Source organism: Terrapene carolina, unplaced genomic scaffold (assembly GCF_002925995.2).
Source record: "Terrapene carolina triunguis isolate 2854851 unplaced genomic scaffold, T_m_triunguis-2.0 Scaffold430, whole genome shotgun sequence".
NCBI lineage: Eukaryota > Metazoa > Chordata > Testudines > Emydidae > Terrapene > Terrapene triunguis.
In genome coordinates, this window is record NW_020664781.1 from 1,521,890 (window position 1) to 1,544,418 (window position 22,529).

General features: G+C 59.8%; 1 protein-coding gene across 1 annotated transcript in view; it reads right to left on the reverse strand.

The window, feature by feature from the left end:
* Positions 1-1,717: 1,717 nt before the first annotated feature.
* The window catches only part of INPPL1 (inositol polyphosphate phosphatase like 1), a 64,911-nt gene continuing 44,099 nt past the window's right edge, over positions 1,718-22,529 (reverse strand). The window contains exons 14-29 of the mRNA XM_029913052.1: positions 20,775-20,892; positions 17,616-17,712; positions 16,242-16,380; positions 15,926-16,025; positions 15,587-15,675; positions 15,315-15,396; positions 14,082-14,171; positions 11,037-11,150; positions 10,569-10,657; positions 10,068-10,155; positions 7,610-7,765; positions 6,241-6,325; positions 5,256-5,405; positions 4,127-4,886; positions 3,500-3,633; positions 1,718-1,874 (exon numbers count right to left, since the gene is read on the reverse strand). Of these exons, the coding sequence (XP_029768912.1) occupies positions 1,781-1,874; positions 3,500-3,633; positions 4,127-4,886; positions 5,256-5,405; positions 6,241-6,325; positions 7,610-7,765; positions 10,068-10,155; positions 10,569-10,657; positions 11,037-11,150; positions 14,082-14,171; positions 15,315-15,396; positions 15,587-15,675; positions 15,926-16,025; positions 16,242-16,380; positions 17,616-17,712; positions 20,775-20,892 (2,385 nt within the window). The 3' untranslated portion in view covers positions 1,718-1,780. The remainder of the gene's footprint in view (positions 1,875-3,499; positions 3,634-4,126; positions 4,887-5,255; positions 5,406-6,240; positions 6,326-7,609; positions 7,766-10,067; positions 10,156-10,568; positions 10,658-11,036; positions 11,151-14,081; positions 14,172-15,314; positions 15,397-15,586; positions 15,676-15,925; positions 16,026-16,241; positions 16,381-17,615; positions 17,713-20,774; positions 20,893-22,529) is intronic.

Below are 22,529 nucleotides of genomic sequence, written 5' to 3' on the forward strand. Positions count from 1 at the left end.
CAGCTCGAGCGAGCTGAACGCAGCAGCTGCTCACCTGACCCCTCTGCGGTGTGGACGCAGGCGAGCGCCACTCTCCAGAGCTGGCAGTCCTCCGACAATTCCCCCCGTGGGCCCAAAGGACAGGCGGGTTCTCCCACGCTTCCCTGGGGAAAGGCCCCCTCGCTCACTGCAGCGCGAAGGTCCATGGGCTGTGCCCCATGACGTCTCCGACCCGAGGGGGGGAATAAAGTGCCGGGTACAAACGCTGCACCCTGCTCTCATGGACGGCGGGCACAGATGAAGGCAGGACCCTTGGGTCTCCATGCCCAGTGAGGAGCAGCTAGAAGATAGGGCAGCAGTGCACGGACCCTGGCTGGACGCCTGATGGGCAGGGCTGAGCTGGCAGGAAGGATGCCAGGGAAGATTGGCCAGTGGGTGGCGCACTTGCCTGGGCCGGGGGCGATGTGGGTTTAATTCCTGCTCCGCCACAGACTTCCCCTGTGACCCTGGGCGTGGCCCGTCGGCCCTGTCTACACGGGGAGTGCTTTAGCAGGATACTAAGGGTAACTACGCTACAGCCGGGGAGGAGAGGAGATAATGGGGGCCAGAGGAGGACAGAGGACTCAGGAGTGAGTGGCGGGACCATTGCCCCCGCCATGGGCTCCCACAGTCAATGAGAAGGGCTGAGATGGTCTTTACTCCCCCGCTGACCCTAGACGCCCCTGCCTGCTCCAATTCTTCGCTGGGTCAGAGGCACTGGGCGGAGAGACCGTTCTGGACGCAGACAGCCCTCCCTGGCTAACCACATGGCTGGGACGTATCCCAGGATGCCGAGGCGCCTGGCGGGAGACAGGGGGCGGCTGTTTTATCATGACCCCAATGGGGAAAGAAGCAACATCTAGATCCAGCGCATTGGCAAGGAATTCCTCCTCGGCTCTGGGCCAAGCTTCCCAGGTTAATTCCAGCCTCTGACTCCGAGTCAGCGATTCCCCACCCTCTGGGCGGATGCAGGCTTGTGTCCCCACTTAAGCAGCTCGCGGGCTCCCCTCAATAGATCGCTCCAGCCCCTTGCTCAGCCTGGTTGCTCGTCTCCGCTCCCTGGTGACCGGAGCGCTGCAACCCAGCAGCGCCTGTGCTTGGGGAAGAGGGAGAGGTCCTGCCCACAGCACTGCAAGTCCACGGGATGCAGGAAAGGGCCAGGCTTGGCTGACGGGGAAAGTCCGTGCAAAGGAGGAGGAGAGGCCTAAACCGGAGCAAGCCCAGGCTGCCTGGCAATGAAACAAACAAGACAAACCTTCTTCCCCTAGTTCAATAAATACGCAATAACTTAGGCAGCAGAGCGCCCTGCTCCCAGGCCTTCTGCAGTGAGGCCTCGGCCACTTCCAACGCCCAGCTATGGGACTGCTCAGCCCACGTGCGGCTCTCTGCCCCCCTCCCACCCATCGCCCCCTTGCTCTGGGTTGGCTCAGGCCCGATTCCTCCAGGAAGCCATGGGAGGCGAGGACAGGTAGGATCTGGGTTGCCGTGGGGCGGCTCCTCCCCATTCCGCGCCCACAGCCCCATCTTTGGGGTGCCCCCCTGCAGACGCAGCACTAAGCCAGTGTCCCACGCGCTGCCCCTGCCCCCCCATGGGGATGCAGCCCGTGGCTGCCTCGAGTCCCCTCCCTCCCCACCAGGGGGAGGGGGGCGCAGGCACAGTGAAAGCCCCCGAGATCCTGACGTAGGAGGGGGCAGGAGGGGGCCGGGGGATGCGAACAGGAGAGGCATGCCCGGGCCCTGGCGTGGGAGGCGCAGATTCCTGCTACTTCCTGAGCTTCAGCAGGTTCTCCAGCAGGAGGCGCTTGTGATTGGGATCCAGCACCCCGGCCTCCTCCAGGTCCTCGTCCGTGATGTCACTGGAAGGGGGGGAGAGGACAGGAGTCAGCAGCCAGCCCCCCCTGCAGCCCCGGAGATCAGGTGACTAAACAGCCGCCCTCTGATTGGAGAAGCACAGACACCGGTTAACCCTCGCAGCACCCCCACCCCGACAACCACAGGCGGGGGATATTATTTACCCACACGAGTCAGTGGCAGAGCCCCAAATAGAACCCAGGCGTCCTGGCTCATGGTCCCCCTGCTCTAACCACTAGGAAACACTTCTCTGACTTCTCACGTCACCAAGAAGACCCAGGCGTCGGGGAGATCCCCCCGGCGCATGCTTCTGAGGTGCCTGGAGAAAGCAGGGTTTGCCAACAGGGACCCCTGCCCGGGATCAGTGACCCTTCCCTGCCAGGAAGGCTGGCGGCGCCTACCCGGCGCCCTTCCCTGCAGAGACCTCCGCCATGGGCAGACGTGGCACCGTCACCCCACTACAGCAGGACAGGAGCGGGCGTCAGGTGACCGGAGCCATGCACCAAAACTGTGCCACGCGGCAGGTAACCAGGTGTCTGGACAAGAGGCACCTTGCACTACACGCCTGCACTAGAGGACCGAGCCCCTATAAAGGACCATATAGACTGCTGCCCCTCTCAGCTGATCCCGCTCTGGGAGAAGGTCCCCGGTTCTGAAGGGCAGCGGCGCCCCCTAGCGGCATAAAGGCCAAACTTCCACCCTGTGCTCCCGAACCCGTCAGCATGCTGGGATGGAGAGCGAGAGCCAGAAGGATGTTGGCATGCCAGGTCCGTGGAGCGGGCCGTGCCCCCAGCAGCTGGCATTTGCTAAGATCCTGGGCAACCAGGAGACGTCTCTACTCATCTGTTCTCCTTCTACGCTCCCCACCCTGCCCCTCTCCCCATTCATCATGCTGCCCCTTACTCCCCCCTCCAACCGGGCAGATGTAGCTTGTTCAATCCCCCCGCCCCAGCGCTGGCGTCGCTCTCCGTGGCAGGCTGGGGCGATCTCACCGGCGAGACTGTCCCCTCCCTGCCCTGTGCCCTGTGTCACCGCTGGCTGTCCCATCACGGACACCGATCGCTCTCCCCCCAGGTGTCTCATCCCTTCCTGTTGCTTACGTTCCCTGCTCCCAAATTCACAGCCGTGAAAAACACGTCACGGACCGCGAACTCAGACCTCCCCCATGAAATCGAGCTACTGGAGGGCAGGGAGAGAGGCAGGGCTCCCCGTGCACCGGGCTCCAGCTGCTAGTCCTGGGACGGGACACGGCCGTTCTCAGGGGGAGATGAGACCCACCTCCGGGTACCTCCCCCGGCTGCAGGAAGCTCCGCGGCTGTGCAGAATGAGGGTGGCAATCCTGCGACCCCCCTACAACAGCTTTGCGACCCCCCCCCACGACCTCTTCTTGGGTCAGGACCCCCACGGTTAGAACACCATGAAATTTCAGATGTAAACCTCTGAAAATGTGAAATTGACTCATTTAAAAACCCTCTGGCTGTGAAATGGACCGAAATGGACCCTGAGTTTGGTAGGGCCCCAGCTGTCTCCATCCCCGCCCCCTAGGATGTGCCCATCTTCACTCCCCTGCCCCCAGCTGGGGCTCACCACTCCTGCCAAGCCAGCGTCCCCCTGAGCCGGGCCCCCTCACCTGAGGAACTCCAGGTCGTCCCAGCCGTTGTGGATCAGCCCCTCCTCGTACCGCTCCAGCCCGAGGGCCAGGAGCCACTCGCCCACGCTGCACTCGCTCAGGCTGGAGCTGCTCCTCCCTCCCTGGCCCAGCGCCTACGCAGAGCAGATTGGCACAGTGCATCAGGCACCCCGGGGTTCCAGCTGCCCCCCCTCCCCTGAGACCCTCCTGGGCCGAGCACGGGGAAATCCGACTAACCCAGGGCCTGGTTCCAGCACCTTCCATTCCAGGACCCCAGTCACTTTGGACTGATGAATTCATTCCCCCCGGGGGGTTGGGTAGTATCCGCAGGCCCATTCTCCAGATGGGAAAACTGAGGCCCAGAGCAGGCCAGCGAGCTGCCCGTGGCCGTGCAGTGAGTCAGTGGCAGAGCTGGGAGGAGAACTCAGTTCCCCTGACTCCTGGGGACAGGGGACGTTGATTCCAGGGCTGCTGAGAACCCTCGGCCTTCGGCCATTTAAACCTGGGGCCTCTTAGCCAGAGCAGCTTGGCAGAGCCTGCCCCTGTGTGCATGGGGCTGCGGGATCCCAGAGGGAGGGCACAGGGACCCCGGATCTCATAGGGCCTGTGACACGCTCCTGCACGTACCTCCTCAGCCAGGTCCTCCTCGATGCTCTCCCGGATGGAGCGGGGTGGGAAGGTGATGGGCCGGCTGTAGTCCGGGTGCATGCACCTTGGGGGCAGGTCCAGCCGTCCTTTGCTGAGCAGATGTGGGGCCGGCCGGCCCTGCTGCTCCCGCCCCAGGCCGCTGCCCCCTTTGCTGCCCGGATAATCCACCTCGCTCAGGGTCTTGGCCATCTGCAGCACTGAGCAGGAGCGATCGTCCAGGAGGCCTCCCTGGGCCTGGGGGGCGTTGGGGGGCTCCACCAGGAAGCCAGGTCCGGGGGGGAGGGGAGGCCTGGGGTGTAGCTTGGGCGGGGCCAGCTTGGACTCCAAGGGGTCGCTGAAGGCCACGGAAGCCCACGGCTTGGCGGTGCCGGGTTCCTCCCTGCCAGCTGCCCCAGCCAGGTCCTTGGCGCTGGCGTAGAGAGGGTTTTCGGCCACCTCAAACTCCACGGCCTTGGGCAGGGGCGGGGGAGGGAAGTCGGGGGGCGGCAGGTTGAGCGTGCCCGTGTCCTCGTCCGAGGAGCTCTCCTCGCCCCGGCCCGGGAGCGGCTGGCGGCGCCACTCCGGCTGCACGGGCACCGTGATCTGCACTTTGTTCTTGGGGGCCAGCCCCTTGGAGGGGGCGGGGGGGTCCGCGGCCAGCAGCTGATGTGGGACCCCCTCCAGCACGTAGTAGGCCGGGTTATTGAAGCTGTTCTTCGTGGGGCCGCCGTCGGGCTCCGAGGCCGAGTCCTGCTTGGACCTGAGGGCACAGGACGGGATGGTCACCCCCAGGCACAGGCCAAGGGCCAGGGAGGAGGAGAGGCTGGTCCATGCAGCCTGCAGGCTCTTTGGACCAGGAACTGTCTCTCGCTATGGGGTACGCACAGGGCTCGGGCCCCCCTCTCAGCTGTACCCCGGCTCTGGAGGATCCTCTACCCCAGGCATCTCTCCCTGATGGGACAGTCCCCGGCAGCCCCTTGAGACGTCACCGCCGAGGCACTTAGGCCCTCAACCTTGGAGCTCCCCGACCGTTCTCCCTCGGGGGAACGTCCTGCCAGCTCTCCGGCTGCGTTGTTCTAGCTCACGGTGGTACCAAGGGGGCTGGGGGCCCAGTTTGCCCTTCACTGACCTGGTCTGGGAGGTCTCCTCCCTGGAGGTGCAGCGGAGCGGGGCTGGCAGGCGGCTGGCAGTCAGGGCGCTGGGCTTCTCCGGCTCGTCAAACAGCTTCCCGAGGGGGCAGGCTGCCGTCTCCCCTGGCAGGGGCTTCCGTCCGGCGGATCTAGCAGAGAGGGGGAGACTATTTGTCAGTGGAGGCAGGGCCCGTCCATACTCTCCCGGCTGGAAGCTCCCCGGTTCTCCGCAGGGCTCCCATGATCATGCCCCTCTCCCCCTCCCGGGGATACCAGGAAAGCGAGGCCGAGCGCCCGTGTCCTTCCCCTGCAGCCGCAGCCAGCGCTCCAAGACTGACCCCTGCGCTGTGGTGCTGCTTCAGCCGCCGTGAGGCAGGGCTGAGCCTGAGGGGGGAACCGCGGGCCCCGGGGAGACACCTTCAGGGAGGAGAGGCCCAACCCACCTGGGTGCTAGCACCAAGCCCAGTGAGGCGCAGGCCCAACTCCAGGGCTAGAAAGGTGCCACGCAGCCCGTCCCCTCGGGCCCAGGCCGGCTTGTAACCTACGGTCTATTCGCCAGCGCTTCAGACATCACCGGGGATCAAACCCCCGCAGGGGTTCCTCAGCGGTGCACAGCCAGCACCCGGGATGCCCCGCACTAAGCCAGCGGGTTGCACCGATACCCTGCTGCCCCTTCACCCCAAACCTTCCAGCCCCAGACAACCCTGTCTGCTCCAGGGAAGCTTCTTCAGCCAGGGCCCTGCCCCAAAAGCCACCCCCCACTGCTTGCTGATCTCCCCTGACCCCAGGCCAGGATCCTCCTGCCAGGGAGAGACCAGGCCAGTGCAGAGGGTCACTGACCTTCCCCATGAGTGACAGGGCTGCCCGGACAGACACACCCCTGGGGTATCCGCCCCCCTGAGGTATCCCCCCCCCCCCCCACCAACCTGGCTTCTTCCCGGAGCGTCACTGCCACAGCCCGAACCCACCCCAGCCCACCCTTACTTGGCGTGCTCCTGGCTGGCCCGGGAGACCGGCGGCAGCTTCCCCTTGGCAGCTCCTGTTTCATCCTTGTCGATGCTGATCCACTCTGCGGGCGGGAGAGACACACGCTCAGCGGCGGAGCAGGCCCCTCTTAGTTCACTCGGGGCCTTGCCCAGGGTTGCTCCCTTTGGGCATCCGGGCCTGGTTGGCTCGATGCAGTCCCAGGCCGTGAGGATCCCACCCCAAGCCCCTTGGAGGGCTCCTTCTACCCACCTGGCACCATCTCGCTGGCTCCCCAGCTCTGGGGGTGAGTGGGAAACTCAGCCCCCAGAGTCCTTGTCTCTCGGGCACCCCCAGCGGTGGAGAGATGGAGCCACCCCCAGCCACTCACTAGATCAGAGGTGGGCGAACTACGGCCCGCGGGACCCTGAGCACCTGGCCCAGGAGGCTCGCCCCCGGCCCATCCCCTGCTGTTCCCCCTCCCCCGCAGCCTCAGCTCACTGCGCTGGCGCAATGCTCTGGGTGGCGGGGCTGCGAGCTCTCGCCGGGCCGCGGCTCCAACCCGGTGCTCTGTGCTGCGCGGTGGCGCGGCTGGCTCCTGCTGGGCAGCGCGGCTGCCTGTCCTGCTGCTCTGGGCATCGCGGCTGCAGCGCCACCAGTCACCGGTGCTCCAGGCAGCGCGGTAAGGGGGCAGGGAGCAGGGGTTGGGTTGGAAAGACGGCAGGGGAGTTCGGGGGTGGTGGTCAGGGGGCGGGGGTGTGGATAGGGTTGGGGTGGTCAGAGGGCGGGGAACAGGGGGTTTGAATGGGGGCAGGGGTCCCGGGGGGGGGCAGTCAGGAAGGAGAGGGGGGGTTGGATTTGGCGGCGGGGAGCAGTCGGGGCAGGGGTTCCCGGGGGTGGTCAGGGAGAAGGGGTGGTTGGATGGAGCAGGGGTCCCGGGGGGGGTGGGGGGTGGCTGTCAGGGGACAGGAAACTGGGGGGTTGGATGGGGGGTGGGGAGCCAGGCCATGCCTGACTGTTCGGGGAGGCACAGCCTCCCCTAACCCGCCCTCCATACAATTTCGGAAACTCGATGTGGCCCGCAGGCCAAAAAGTTTGCCCGCCCCTGCACTAGATGGTACTACCTTCCCCACGGCTGCCGGCCTGGCCTAGATTCAAACCCTGAGCCATGCAATAGCAGCGGCCCGGCTCCAGCCTGCATCTCTGCTTAACTGGGGAACAACATCCCAGCTTCTTCTAGGCAAATCCCTTCCCTGGCTGCTGGCTAATGGCTCCATCGGACCTGCGGCAGTCGGGCCATGCGTTCCCACGGGGTGTAACCCCTCGGAGCCCTGGGTGCCTGGCAGGCAGCCCCTGAAAGGCGGAAAGCCTCCCCCCCACACACACTCACCGTAGAGCCTCTCCCGGGTGCTCATCCGCTCGGCCGGGACCCGGACCTTCATGGAGCCCCGGATATTGCCCGTCTCCTCCCCGCGGTGGGACAGGTAGGTGAGAAACTGCTGGGTGGTGCTGCCAATCATGGACTTCAGGGCGATCACGCACTCGCCTGGAGGATGGGCGGGAGAAGAGGTGTCGGTGGGACAGCCAGAAGGCAGGCACCAGTCCAGGTTAACCGGGGAGGGGGGAGGGAAGAGGTGCCCATGGCACTGCCCTGCCCTCCCCTCCATCCCAAGCAATGTGACCCCCAAAGGAGAGTGGTGGAGGGAGAGACGGGGTGGGACTCCCGCCTGCGAGAGCCGCTCCGCGATTGCACTTGAGAACCGAGCCCCTGGAGCAAGAGGCAGGTGGGGTGAGCAGCTGGGGCTCTGGACTGGGATGCTAGAGACCTGAGTTTGATTCCTAGCTCGGGAACACGCTCCCTGGCTGACCCTGGGCAAGTCACTTTAGAGCTCAGCTGGGAAAGGAACAGAACGATGCTTCCCTACTGCCAAGGGGCCACGTGAGGGTGGGGAGCTCGGATACCACCGTGTGGAGAGGGGCCTAGACAGGAGGTGTTGCATTATATACCAAGAACATCTACACTTGTTCTGAGGCCCAGAAGGAGGTGGGAGACAGACCAGAAAGTCTCCAGATAAAAATAAAAGGGGGGGGGGGAGAAACAGGGGTGACATCATGGTAGCCAACCAAAGGAGGAGGTATTTCTACTACAAATAACAGAGCTATCCAGAATGCAAGTCCTAGTAACAAGGGGGGGCTTTAACTGTGCAGCCATCTGATGGAAAAGGCAACCCGCAAACTTTGCAGCAAGTTCTCGGGCTGTAGTAGGGACGACTCGTTTCAGAAAGAGGAGGACGTAACCAGGGGGAAAGCCATTGTAGACTTCATTCTGAAAGACGCGGGCGTAGGGAGGAGGGTTTTAGGTTTATTAGGAACTGGAGGAGCCTTTTGGGAAAGGAGGTGCCTATACAGAAAGGATGGACTCCACTAAACCAAAATGGAACCAGATTGCTGGGTGTGTAAACTTAAAAAGGTTGTAGAGGAGTTTTTAAGCTAAGGGCGGAGGGAAAGCCAACAGGTGCTGAGCACACAGTTCAGGACAGAGACATCCCTTAAAACCCACTTTGTCAGATGAAGCCCACAGGGGGGAGGGATAGCTCAGTGGTTTGAGCATTGGCCTATTAAACCCAGAGTTGTGAGTTCAATCCCTGAGGGGGCCACTTAGGGAGCTGGGGCAAAATCAGTACTTGGTCTTGCTAGTGAAGGCAGGGGGCTGGATTCAATGACCTTTCCCTTCCAGTTCTAGGAGACGGGATATCTCCATTAATTTATTTTATTTATTTTTTATTTAACGGGGATTTTCTATATCCTCATAAAGAGGAGAGGATCAAAGTTGATAAAGGACAGGTAGGAACTGAAGAGAAACAGTCAAACGAAAAAGAGTCCCAGTCAGTTACATCACATGAAGGCAGACAGCCAAACATGGAGAAATGTTATAAGAGCTTGTCTACAAATGCAAGAAGTCTCAGTACTAAAATGGGTGAACTCGAGTGGGTGGTATTAAATGAGAATGTTGATAAGAACATAAGAATGGCCCTACTGGGTCAGACCAAAGGTCTGTTATGGACTCTGTTATGGTCTTGGCCTTCACAACAAAAATGATGAGGGGTATGGAACGGCTTCCGTATGAGAAGAGATTAATAAGACTGGGACTTTTGAACTTGGAATAGAGACAACTAAGGGGAGATATGATTGAAGTCTATAAAATCATGACGGGCATGGAGAAGGTAGATAAGGAAGTGTTATTTACTCCTTCTCATAACACAAGAACTAGGGGTCACCTGATGAAATTAATTGGTAGCAGGTTTAAAACAAACAAAAGGAAGTATTTCTTCACACAGTCAACCTGTGGAACTCCTTGCCAGAGGATGTTGTGAAGGCCAAGACTATAACAGGGTTCAAAAAAGAACTAGATACATTCATGGAGGATAGGTCTATCAATGGCTATTGGCCAGGATGGGCAGGGATGGTGTCCCTAGCCTCTGTTTGCCAGAAGCTGGGACTGGACGACAGGGGTGGATCACTTGATGATTACCTGTTCTGTTCATTCCCTGTGGGGCACCTGGCATTGGCCACTGTCGGTAGACAGGACACTGGGCTAGATGCACCTTTGGTCTGACCGAGGCTGGCCATTCTTATGTTTCTAGGTCATAGCCCACAGGAGTCGATGACAGAGCTGGGAACAGACCTCACCTAGGGCAGCCAGGACTAAAACCCTAACCCAGGACTCCTCCCTCTGAGCCAAAGGAGAATGCCAGGCGCTATAGTAGATCCCTCCCTTACCCTCCCTGTGACCCGGCCACTGGAGGGCGACATTACTCCCATGCCGCACTTCCCCTCCTGCTCCTTACCGTAGGATTCGTAGCCATCGACGGACTTGACTGTGAGCAGCAGGTGTTGGTCCTGGAGATACTCGATCTCGGACAGAATCGGTTTCAGCTGCAGCCGGGGGGAATCCATGGAGAATGGACATTTACTCAGAGCAAGGAGGCCAACACGCTGCATGTGGCAGCTACAGGGCACGGCGGAGCAAGGTGCAGTAATACAGGGATCTCGCTCCCCCGCCGATCGAACCCACTGCCCGCGTTCTCCCACCCGGACAGGGAGGCGGTGTGGTCTATAATGCATATAGCACTGGCTTGGGAGACCTGTGTCCTATTCCCGGCCCCGCCACTGGCCTGTTGGGTGACCCAGGGCAAGTCACGCTCCTGATCTCTGCCTCAGTTTCCCCATAATGATACTGACCCGCTTTGTAAAGATTTAGGGATTGTTACTACCAATAACAAGGTGGTGTCTCCTCTGCGCAGAGGGGGTGGCAGGGTGATTGGCTGGGGGAGGGGGTGAGTTCTCACCGTGGGCAGCTGCCTCGAGGACCACTGAACCTTCAGGAAGTTGATGTTGTCACTGCTCTGCATGTCGTTCTCGGAACTCTTCTTGAACTCTGGGGGCGAGGAAGTGGCAGGCTCGGGTTAGGCACACACTCCCCCGGTGTTCAGACACAGTGGAGCAGTCCCACGGTACACCTCCCCACCCTGCCCCCATCTAGCCAGAATGGAACTGTCCTAGGACTAAGTTGACCCCATGTGGGGACAGCCAGCTCCCCGCTCCTCCCCCCCGCTCCGCAGGTCTCTGCTGCTTGAGCTAAAGGAGAGTCTCCACTAGCACAAGGAGAATTAGGACTTTTACATCCTCTGCCGGCTGCAGCTGCTGGCAGGCTACGGGTTCACACACAGCAGATGCGGGAGAGGCTCTTGTCTACACTAGCCAGTGGGCTACATGGTATGGGTGAAGGCAGGCAAGGGGAGGGGGCAGGCACGCACCTTCCAGGCAGGTGGAGTAGAACTCGATAAAGAACTTGGTCCGGCTGGCCGTCTTCACGATAGCTTCGATGCTCTCAAACTCAATGTAGGCCTGGTCTGAGACCTTGGAGAGCCCTGGGAGCAGAGTATAATAATAGTAGAACACCTCGCTAGCTCTTACCGAGCACTTCTCATCCCTAGATCTCCAAGCGCTGTACAAAGGAGGGTAGGGTTGTTATTCCCATTTTACAGAGGGGGAAACTGAGGCATGGGGCAGGAAAGTGACTTGCCCAAGGTCACCAGTGGCAGAGCTGGGGACAGAACCAAGATCTGCTGAGTCCCGGTCCAGCGTTCCAACCACGAGGCCGGACTGTGGAGAGGGCCATTGCTGCCCCAAGAAGACAGGACCCACAGGTTCATATGAGGGACAAGGAAGACGCCCCGGCTCGGTTTTTATCACCGCTGGTATCAAGCGTGGAGAGCTACCAGGTCTGCCGGGCCCCAAGCAAGTTCATCTCTCTTCTGGGTTGGGTGATGGAGCAAAGGGTGCTCCAGAACTGCCACAGGGCACAGCCGAGGGGAGGACAGGAGAGCAGAGCCGAAAGGAGGCATGGACCTAGGGTGGCATTGCCTTCTCCTGGGGCAGTGAGACAGGATCATGCTGCGGTCTGGCAATCCTGAGGTGGTGAGGCCTGGGGGTGGTGAGGTTGCGAGGATTCCCAAGGCTGAGTAGCTGGCACCCAGGTGGAAGGCCGGGCTGTTCTGCAGTGTGGTGGGAAGGAGATTAAAGTTCATCTAGGTATGGCCCCAAAATAACAGGAATACTTTGCCTCGGTTTTCACTAACGAGGATCAGAGCATGTGGACAAAGGCAGGATGGAAACGAGTGTCTAGAAATGGTAATTATCACAGCCGAGGTGGAAGAAAAACTTAACGAGCTTAATGAGCTCAAATCAGGCGGGGGGCGGATAGTTTCCATCCCAGGATCCTGAAAGAACTGGCATATGAGACTGCTAGTCCGGCAGGAAGGGGTTTTTAATGCAGCTAGCTATTTGGGGTAGCGCCGTGTGACTGGAGAATAGCTAACATCCCTGGATGTAAGAAAGGGGAAAAAAGTGACCCGGGCAGTTACAGACCTGTTAGACCGCAGCAGCATTCCAGGAGTTAGACTGGATTGTGAAGGAGAATAATTAAATTCAGAGAGGTAACTGGTAAAGGAGATGTAATGCAACATGAGTTTACCAAAGGTAGATCGTAGATTTCAACTACCTGAAAGGGGGTTCCAAAGAGGATGGATCTAGACTGTTCTCAGTGGTACCAGATGACAGAACAAGGAGTAATGGTCTCAAGTTGCGGTGGGGGAGGTCTAGGTTGGATATTAGGAAAAACTTTTTCACTAGGAGGGTGGTGAAGCACTGGAATGGGTTACCTAGGGAGGTGGTGGAATCTCCTTCCTTAGAGGTTTTTATGGTCAGGCTTGACAAAGCCCTGGCTGGGATGATTTAGTTGGGGTTGGTCCTGCTTTGAGCAGGGGGTTGGACTAGATACCTCCTGAGGTCCCTTCCAACCCTGATATTCTATGCTTCTATGATCGTGCCAGCCCAACCAGATTTCCTTCTTTGAGCAAAGAATGGATGCTTTAGACAAGGGAGGTGCAGCAGATCTAATAGACTCGGTCTTCAATGAGGCATCTGACACGGTGTCACTAGGAAATGGTTAGGGATAGGTGCAAGACTTGTCACGTGGGTAAGGAACTGGCTAAAGGGAGAAGCCAGCGGGTTGCGCTGAAAGGTGAATACTGGACAGGAGGGAGGTTCCTAGCAGTCTTGGGACCAATCTCATTCAATGTGTTTCTTAAGGTCCTGGACACTAAAAGCAGGAGCGGGCTGATGAAATGTGCTGACGACCCGAAGTTAGAAGGCAGCGTCAGTACAGATGCGAATTGGAACATAGGAGGATCTGATGACCTGGAAGGCTGGAGTGACAGAAATGGGATGAAATTCAGTAGTCCAGAGTTCAAGGTCACATGCTTCGGGTTGAGTACGAATTTCTGCTCCAAGCTGGGGGCTCATCGGCTGGATGCGACAGAGGAGCAGAGACCTGGGTGGGCGGGTCGGGACTGGGAGCCACCGGAGTGATGCGGCTGTGAAAAAGGCAAACGGGCTCCTAGGATGCGTTAGCAGAGCGAGAGAGAAGTATTAATGCCATTGCACAAGGCACTGGTGAGACCGTATCAGGAATCCCGGTGCAGTTCTGCTCCCCCGTGTTCAGGAGAGAGGAATTCAAACTGGGACAGGTGCAGAGAAGAGCTGTGAGGAGGATCAGGGCAGTGGGGGACCTGTCTTAGGGGAGGAGACTGGAAGAGTGTGGCAGCAAGAAGGGGAGAAGGAATCGGATTGCTCTAGGAATACACCAGGGAGGAGACGAACTCTGGAAGCTACGGGACAGTGCTGGCACAAGAACAAACGGAAACCAACCACGAACAAATTCAGGCAGGAAATTTCTAACCATCAATAGGAGCTGTGGGGGCAAACAAGTGAGTTAGACAAATGGACGAGTGGGAATTGCATGACAGGATTGCTTGTGACGGTGGAGGGGCAGGGCTCGGCAGCCCTGGGGCTCGCTTCCTGTCTATGGCTTACCTTCCCAAAGCTCATGCTTCAGGGTTTCAATCGCCCACCAGCAGGGGTCAGGAAGGGATTTCCCCCTCCCCCAGTGGTTTTTTTATCTCCTTCCTCTGAGGCATGAGGGATGGTCACAGCTGGAGATGGGACATAGGATGGGGAGGGCCAGGGCTCTGAGGTGGCCCCGAGCATTGTCTCTCTCGGCTGCAGGGTTAGCACGCGGGGGCTGGGTGGGCTGGTGGCCTGCAGTAGACAGACGGTCACACGGGATGCTCTAGCAGTCCTTTCCGGATTTAAACACTACAACTCTGCGACATCCGTGTCCCCACGGAGGCTCAGTGACAAGTCAGGGCCAAGGGCAGGCGGAGAGCCGCTTGGCCATTGCTAGCCGATAGCCACCCAGCCCAGCGCAGGGCAGGCACACGCCCGCCTTCCCCCCATACCTTTCTTGGAGACAAACTGGGATGTCACTCCGACTTCGAAGGCTCCGAAGACAGGGGAGTGGTCGCTGGTCGTGATGTCGTCAGTGCATCCTACCAACAAGCAGACTCCACTGGTGAGCTAGCCAGGGGACCTGGGGCCGGGTGCTGGCTCAGCAGAGGCAGGGGGTCTGACTGGCAGCTGATCAGGCCCAAGGGGAAGGCATGTCCCTCTCTAGGGGTGGAGTGCCCCAGGGCTGGGATCACCGGTGGGGCAGCCGAGAAGGAGCTGGGCACTGCTGGAGCCCCCTTGCCCGGCCCTTCGCTGGGCGTCCATACACACCTCAGAAACATCGCCGGGGAGAGAACTACGTTTCCCTCATACCAGAAATCAGTGGGGAATTCTGATAGCCCAGGGGACCAGGCCTCTCTGCCCACCCGCCACCCCACTTCCTCTCATTGCCCTGCCAGCGTGCACACCCCAGGCTCCCCACAGCCTCTTCAGCCCCTGGCCCCCCCCACACTGAGGCTGCTCACAAGGAGGGGGGGCGCTCAGCTAACGGTGAAGAGACCCCTGTCCCGGGGACAGAGCCCACCTCCCCTGTGAGAACCAGACTGAGACCCGCAACTCGCAGGCCTCTGCGACTAGACCGGTTTGGGCTGGATTTGAACCTGGGACCTAGCAGGGAGAGACTGCAGAGCTTGTTCCCAGCCTGGTCCCCACCTTGTCTACTCCACGCCCCCGGGACGGCTTTCCTCTAGAGCCCCCCAGGGCGAGCCCCAGCCCCGCAAGGCCTTGCCCCGCTGCACTGCAGGAGGCAGCGCCCACGAGGTCTGGGCCAGCAGGGCCCTGGCAGGGAGCCTGGGCGATGGCTGGGAGGCTGGGCTGTCCCTCTGCCCCCTCACCATCCCCCCAAGGGTGTTGTGCGGCTCGAGAGGGTGTGAGGGGAACGGGCTTCTGGGGTTGAGTGGAGAGAGGGTGTCCCAGGCCCGGGGCAGGATTAGCTCCAAGGAACAGCCAGCGCTGCGGGCACAGCCAGGGGAGCGCCTGGCACTGGGTCCCTGGTCACCTCCATGCAGATGCGCCGGCCACGGGCTCCTCCGCACGCCGGCAGCCGCGAGGCGAGAACGCGGGGCCTGCTGCTCCACAGGCCCGGGCCTCTCCCGTGGGAGACGCTCCACTCGGGCAGCCCGGTGGTGAGGGCGAGCAGGTGTGACTCCAGCCGGCAGCGCCTGCTGCTGACGCCCCCCACTCACCGTAGGAGTTGCAGTTGATGTGGGTCTCGGGGTACGACTTCCACAGGATGCGGTCACACCAGGAGGGGACGTTGGTGCGGACCTGGGCAGGGGGCACAGGACATTGGGGTGAGGTATTGCCCGGAAGCGCCCTCCCCCCGCCCACCAGCCTGGCAGGGCCCCTGGCGCTAGCCCACAGGGTCCAGAGAGCCAGCCACGGGAACCGGCTAGCCCTCCCCAGCCCCCCAAATGCTCCTCCCCAGCTTCCCTTCCCCCCCACCCCCAGCACCTACCCCGGTGGGCTTCTGCTTGTGCCACACGTAGGTGTCGCGGGAGCCCCGCTCGTAGCGGTAGGTCGGGGGGAAGGTGATCTCCTCCTCGCCTGCAGAGACACAGCCCGGGGCGTGAGGGGAAACAGCCTGGGTTCGGCCACCCTCAGCGTCCCCAGCAGCCAGGGGGCGACAGTCCACACCCTGGACCCCAGGCCCAGCAGTGTTGATCCCCGTAGGGAAGACACCCCCCCCCAGCAGGAAAGGGGAGACCCCCCACAACTCCCCCCACCCCAGCAGGGAAGGGGCAGAGCCGGTGGGTGAAGCAGACGCCCGCCCCGCCCGCAGCAGAGCCGCCCTCACCGAATCGCAGGAAGACCTTGTGCTTCTCCTTCTCCAGGTTGAGCTGATCCACCTTGAGCAGCGGCTCGAACTCCTTGCGGTTGATGTAGTTGAGGATCTCCTGGAGGAGGCAGGGCCGAGCGGGCAGGTTGGAGTGGGGAGGACAGGCCACACAGCCCCCCCACCCCGGGGGCCTGTACTCCCCTCCCCTCAGGCCTGGCCCCCCCATCCTCCCACGGGCCTGTGCCCCTCACCCCTCACTTGTCTGTCCTCCCCACGCTGCATCCCTCTCCCGCCGGGCCCACGCCCCCTCCCCACAGGCCCGCACCCCCCTCACCTGGATGTCCATGTCCAGGCGGTAGTTGAGGTCCCCGAACCAGAAGAGATGGGTGAAGCGGAGCGAGATGTCGAAGGAGCTGAGCTGCTTGTCGCCCAGGGACAGCAAGCGCAGGATGTCCAGGTAGTTCTGGTTCCGCCTGTCGGAGAGGGGAGCGGTGGGCAGGCAGAGAGGAGGCAGGGGAGGGGTCACAGATCAGAGTCTCCGTGGGAACATAAACCCAAGGCCTCGACCGCTCCTCGTTACTGAAGATCCCCAGGCGCGTCCCACAAGAGCAGCGGGTTTGCCTGGGTGCCCTAATTCGAGTGCCGTCACTGTCCAGTTCAACCGCCGCCGTGCTCCTCCCCAGAGGCAGACGCGCTGACCCGCTGCATGGGGCTTGTTACGTGTGTAACCGCCCTCTGGGATCCATCGGGATGGTACAGATGACAGATGGTGTGTGTGGGGGGGGTGTTAATATTCTCAGGGCTTCTACCAAGGAGAAGGCATGTGGAGAATGAACGCCCTCCCCAGGCTAAGAGCGCCAGGCCTGACAGAGAGACGGGGGGGGCAGGAGATGGTGGACGGTTTTCCTCATTTGGCGGTCGACCCACCAGCCGCACTTGCTGCTTAGCTTGGGAACGTCGGTGCTTCCAGAGCCCGTCCAGCGGGACCGGCGCGCGCGTGCTAACAGCGACACGCGCCGTGTGCTGCGATGCGGCCCCAAGGAGCAGGGTGTGGGACGGTGCATGGAAACACGCCGGGACGGGGTGAGCACAAACGTGTCTGAGTGTACGCAAGTGTGCAAGGCTGAGCCCAACTGTGTCTAAGAAAGCGAGAAGGAGCATGCGAAGGCCAGGGTGAGCAAGGGTGCCCCAGGGTGAGCGTGCGAGCGGACGAACCTGTTCAAACCGGCGCATGCGTGTGTGGCAAGTGTGCCCCAAACTGAGTGTGGGAGTGCAAGTGGCTGCATGCAAACACTAGTGCGCCAGAGCGAGCAGGAGTGTGTCAGAGCGAGCAGGAGCGTGGCCGGGGGTAGGTGCGAGTGTACCCAGAGCGAGCGTGTCCAGGAGTGAGCAAGCCACGTCTGTAAGCGAGCAGGAGTGTCAGCATGTCCCAGAGCAGGCTCGGCTCTCCCTGGCGGTGCAAGGCGACTCCCCCTGTACCTGGCTCTCCCGCCTCTCCATGGAGACCAAAGCATCGCCCGGCCAGAGTCATCGGCCATGTTCGTGTGCTGCCCACAGCCAGCGGCACGAGTTACCAGCAGCTCCCCTCTCAGCCCAGCTGGCAAGACTTGTGCCTGGGGGGACCAGGGGGCCAGTCCCTCCACCCTCAGGGCTAGGTGACGGGCTCCCGCTCTGCCAGGGGCTGCCCTGCCCCGCGCCCCACACTGACCTGGCCGTCTTCTCGTTGCCTGAGGTCAGATGGCAATTCACAAAGCCGAAAGAGGTGCCATTAAACATGAAGGAGACTCCCACGGCCCCTTTATTGCCTGCAAAACAAAGAGGGAGAGGGGGCGGGCCCCACTGAGGCCAGGCCGGGGCTCGGTTCCCAGGCCTGCTCCGGGCACCGATGGCCCGTCGCACAGTGGCCAAAGCCGGCGCCGGCAGCGTGGAGTGAGCAGAGAAAACACAAAGCCAGTAGGGTGGGTGGTGGGAGGAGAGAGTCCCAGCTGGCTAAGAGCTGCACCAGATCCATGGATCCTAGCCTTCCCTGGCATCGGGGATAGTCAGACCCGGAGCTGGCCCAGCTTCTCTCCAGCTGTAACGGACCTCGTGAGCCCCCTCCGCCAGGATCCAGGTGCTGCCCGTGTTATCGTTCGGCTGCCCTGGGGCACTGTCTGCACCGCCTTAGATGGCAGAGCCAGCCCTGAACCAAGCCAAGGGAGGAGAAGCAGATGCAGAGAGGCAGGCCCTGGGGTCATTTTAAAGCAGGGCGAATAACGAGGACCTCCCGAGCTAAAGGACTGTGGCATCACAGAACAGTCTGTGCCCTTGTGCCGGAGGTCATGCCAAGCCAGGGCTCCTCTCACGCCAGAGCAGAGGGAACGTCTGAGCCAACCAGGGTGGATTAAAAAAAAAAAAAAAATCGATGATTTAAAAATAAATTAATAAAAAACTGTCTTTTAATATTTAAATTAAATACAGGTTTACTTTTAAAAGAGAAACCGGTTTAACATTCAAATGGAAATTGACTACCTATGTTAAGGCCTTAATTTGTTATCATCTATTAAGATCATTTAAATTAACTACAGAAAGTAATATTAAGTAGTACATGTTTGCAAGACAGTCAGACCACTGAAAGTCACCAGCTAAGCACCTGGACCCAGGGTTTGTTGAAGGGCTAAACCAGCTTTTGACAACAGTAGCCTCTTCTACAGCTGCAACGAGAATATATTTTTCATTTCAGTTTATTCAACTCGTTCAGTTCAATGACTAATTCATTCATAGCGCAGCTATCAATAAGGAGCTGAAAAAGCAGGAAAGCTTGGTTTCCTCTCCCAATCTATGAACAAAAACAAGGTGTGAGAGGATGAAATCTACTAGCTCTAAAATCTTGAAGGATATGGTGACCAGAAACAATCAGCTAAATTCACTAACTACAACTCAACTTCCGGTGGGTAATACGTCACTTAGTTTTAAAGGCAAAACATATTTTGATAAACTATTTTTCCTGATATCTTCAGCCCATTTATGGTAATTTTATTTCATGTAAAAAGCGGTTTTTGTGCATTTTAAATTGAATTTGGATTTCCATCCAAAAAGAGCTTGGCACATATCACAAGTAAAAAATCCATCATCGAGTGAATAATAAATGTGTCATTCACCATTTTCTAACATAATGAAAAAGGTAAAAATTAAGCATCTGAATAAACATAAGTCAAGCTCTCTAGTGCTTAAATCAGTGGGTAAAGATGTAGTATATCCTCTTGCCTAGCAAAAAGATGCACCACGTTTAGGGTAAAGGCTGGATTTCGCTGCAATCAACACGTTTTAATGTTTGCCAGCCAACGAGACTCAACCTTTCTTTAGGGGAGTAACTAAAAAGTACTAATGCAAAATATGATTAAAACTGATGATTTAAATCAGGGGTCTCAAACTCAATTTACCTTAGGGTCAGTGTCAGTCCTCAAATCCTCGCAGCCGGCCAATAACGTCACTCATACTGCCCAGAACCCGCCCCCCAAACTCCACTCCCCCAAACTCCGCCCCCCACCTGCCTAAGGCTCCGGGAGGGAGTTTGGGTGGGGGAGGAGGTCTGGGGTAGGGGATTGGGGAGCAGGCTCTGGGATGGAGTTTGGGTGCTGGGAGCAGGCTCTGGGCTTGGGCAGGGTTTGGGGGTGCAGGAGGAGGGGGTGAGGTCGCAGGATCTGGGACGGAGGAGGGGTGAGGGGTGCAGGCTCTGGAAGGGAGTTTGGGGGCGGGAGGAGGTATGTGAGGAGGGGGCCGGGGGGTGCGGCACTTACTTGGGGCTCCAAGGCAGGGCGGGCTGGGGGGCCTCAGCGCGCTGCTGCCCCCAGACACCGCCCCCATAGCGTCCCATTGGCTGCAGGGGCGTTCGGGGCGGGGGCAGCGCGTGGAGGCACAGCCCTGCCCCGGGGCCGCAGGGAAGGGCCGGCAGACACGTGGAGCGAGCAGGCAGACACCGCTCAGCTCCGCTGCGCTGCCGGTGGTCGGTGGGGCCCCGGGCCATTGTAAATCGCCCGGGGGAGTGCCAGGGGTGGGAGTGCACAGGGGTGGCAGGCGGGGCCAAGGGAGAGACCCGGCCCCAAAATTGCTGGAGCCCCACGGGGCACATTGGGGAGGTTCTCGGACCACAGATGGCCCGCGGGCCGGGAGTTTGAGACTCCTGATTTAAATCACATTTTCCTGCTTGTTGATTTAGCTCAACATTACAACTGATGCTTTAAATCAACCCACCTTGGTGGTAACTTGCCCCAACCCTGTGCTGGAGAGGAGGAAGAGAAATTTGGTCTCCAGGGCCCATTTGGCCATTGACCTCTCTGCTGCGGACACCTGACCGCTCCGAAATTGGCGCGAGACCCACCAAGGCGCTTCACGAAGGCCAGTGAAGAGGCACAGACAGTCACGATTAGTGCCCCAGGCTGGATCAGGATGGCCAACTGCATCTGAAAGGCCCTGCGCTGTATCCCAATCCTCTGAGCCATCCAGTCCCCTCTTCTACTGTCCCAGTCTCAAGCCCCAGATCTAACCCGTGCCCCCAGAGTCAGAAAATGCTAATTTTGGATGCCAGCCCCACTGGAGCCTGTGGGGCCAGGACATACAGACACAGTGCAAAGAATCCATGTGCACTGACAACTGCTGTATAAATCACTCACAGGCAGAGAGCGACAGGGACTAGAACAGTGACCTGCTACTCCAAGACCAGAGGAATCTACCACTTGCATAGAAGGGCCCTATGGGGCACAATGTGGATATCAGAATGCACCCGCACTCACACACAGCCAGCCATGCTAAAGGTGAGTGCAGAGGGCCGAGTCAGTCTGTCCCAGGTACCTAGTCTAGCCCCGGCAGCGCCTAGATTGGCCCCTACCCAGCGTGTTGGCGATCCCAGTCTTCACGCTCGAGGTGCTGACGTGGCTGATCCGGTTCTCGTGCTCCGGTTTCACCAGGACGGCAATCTTAATGTTCCACAAGGCCTGCATCGCGATCTGGCAGGGGGCCAACAAGACAACGTTACCCCTCCGCTCTCCTGGCGGGGGCGCCGGAGCCTGGCTCGGAGGCAACAACTGCCTTCAAGTCACCGACCCTGAAACCCCACCTACAGCGAGAACCAGGCATGCGGCAATGAGAACAAACCCACCGAGATGCCCAGGAGTGTCCCTGTTGCTCAGTGTTTGCAAACTGAGGTTTAAATGAAGTTTGGTTTAAATGAAGTTTGAAAGCAGCCAGGGTGGCTGCTGGGAATTGTAGTCCTATCTGTCCCCGGGGCAGACACGTTGGATAGCTGCTGCTCCCCCCTTCCCTGTTCCAACAAGGACATTTCTGAACCACCAAGGCACAAACCAGATGTTTACAGGAGGCTTCTCTTCCTCCTAAGTCTTTTCTGCCTTAAGGAGTCGCTGGGTCTAGCATTATATTAACGGCTGCAGGTTTGTCCTGGCGAGAAGAGAAGAATCCTGGACAGCATGATTTTCCCGTTTGCCCGTGACTTTATTGCGTGTTCGGGACTCCCCCGCAGCAGTGGCTCCTGTGCCTCGGGGCTGGGCCCGGCTCCCTGCTCCGAGCGTGGTGACCAGGCATGCTCAGGTTTGGCCTAGCCACCCCTCCATCATGACAGAGGAGCAGGGGAAACCTCCGACTCGGAGCGAAAACAGGCCTGGCCCAGCCGGCGAGACACAGGAGCTGCCACTGGCCGGGTGAAGGCAGGATGGGCTCAGTCTCCAGCCCCGCACCCTTCTGCACCAAGCCAGGGTTAGGGTTACAGTGCTGCTGCAGGTGCTTGGGACCCCTCATTGGTCAGGACATTTTCACGGAGCAGTCACTAAACCCGGGACTCTTCCTGAACTGACCATGGCTGGAGGAAAGGGATAAAAGCCCTGTTAAATATAACGCCTTACACTTCACACAGCTCTGCTGGTGCTGAAGGATCCCAAAGAAAGAAAGCTGAGAGCCCGATTTTCAGACACTCCACACACACCCAGCTCCCATTGAATTCTCACACATGCATGAATAATGCAGCCACCTCTGGGGGGAGTACAGACGCCAGTGCACAACACACTGAATGCTAGGGTGCGAATGGGAAATGCTGGCCAAAGATAACGTAGCTGAGACCCCTCACTCCAAAAGCAAAGCGTCTGGGAGCTGACGCCTCTACCTCAGGAGGTTAAAGGGCTGAGAGACCTGTGGCCACAGGCATGGGCAGCGTGTGACTCCCCGCATGACTGGGGAGGCTGGGCCTGAGTGCTGGAAGCTCCCTAGAAGTGTGGGGGGCGACCGGCGCCTGGACCATGGCTCTGCCCCGAGGCCAGGCTCACGCTCCACCCCCACTCTGCCACAGGCCCGGCTCCCACTCAGCCCCCTCCTCTGAGGGGCCCCCCACCTGCACCTCTCTCTGCCCCCTCCCCCAAGGAGCCCCCCCGCCATGCCTCTCCCCACCCCCTCCCCTGAGCGTGCCTCTCTGCCTCTCAGGGGCGGAGAAGCGCGAGCGGAGAGGGGCGTGCGGGGGAAGTGGTGGAGTGGAGATGGGAAAGGAGCGGGGGGGGGGGCAGGGGATGGGGTAAGAGAGGGACAAGGGAGCAGGACCTCAGGGCAGAATGTGGGGTGGGGGCTACTGCTCAGGTGCCCT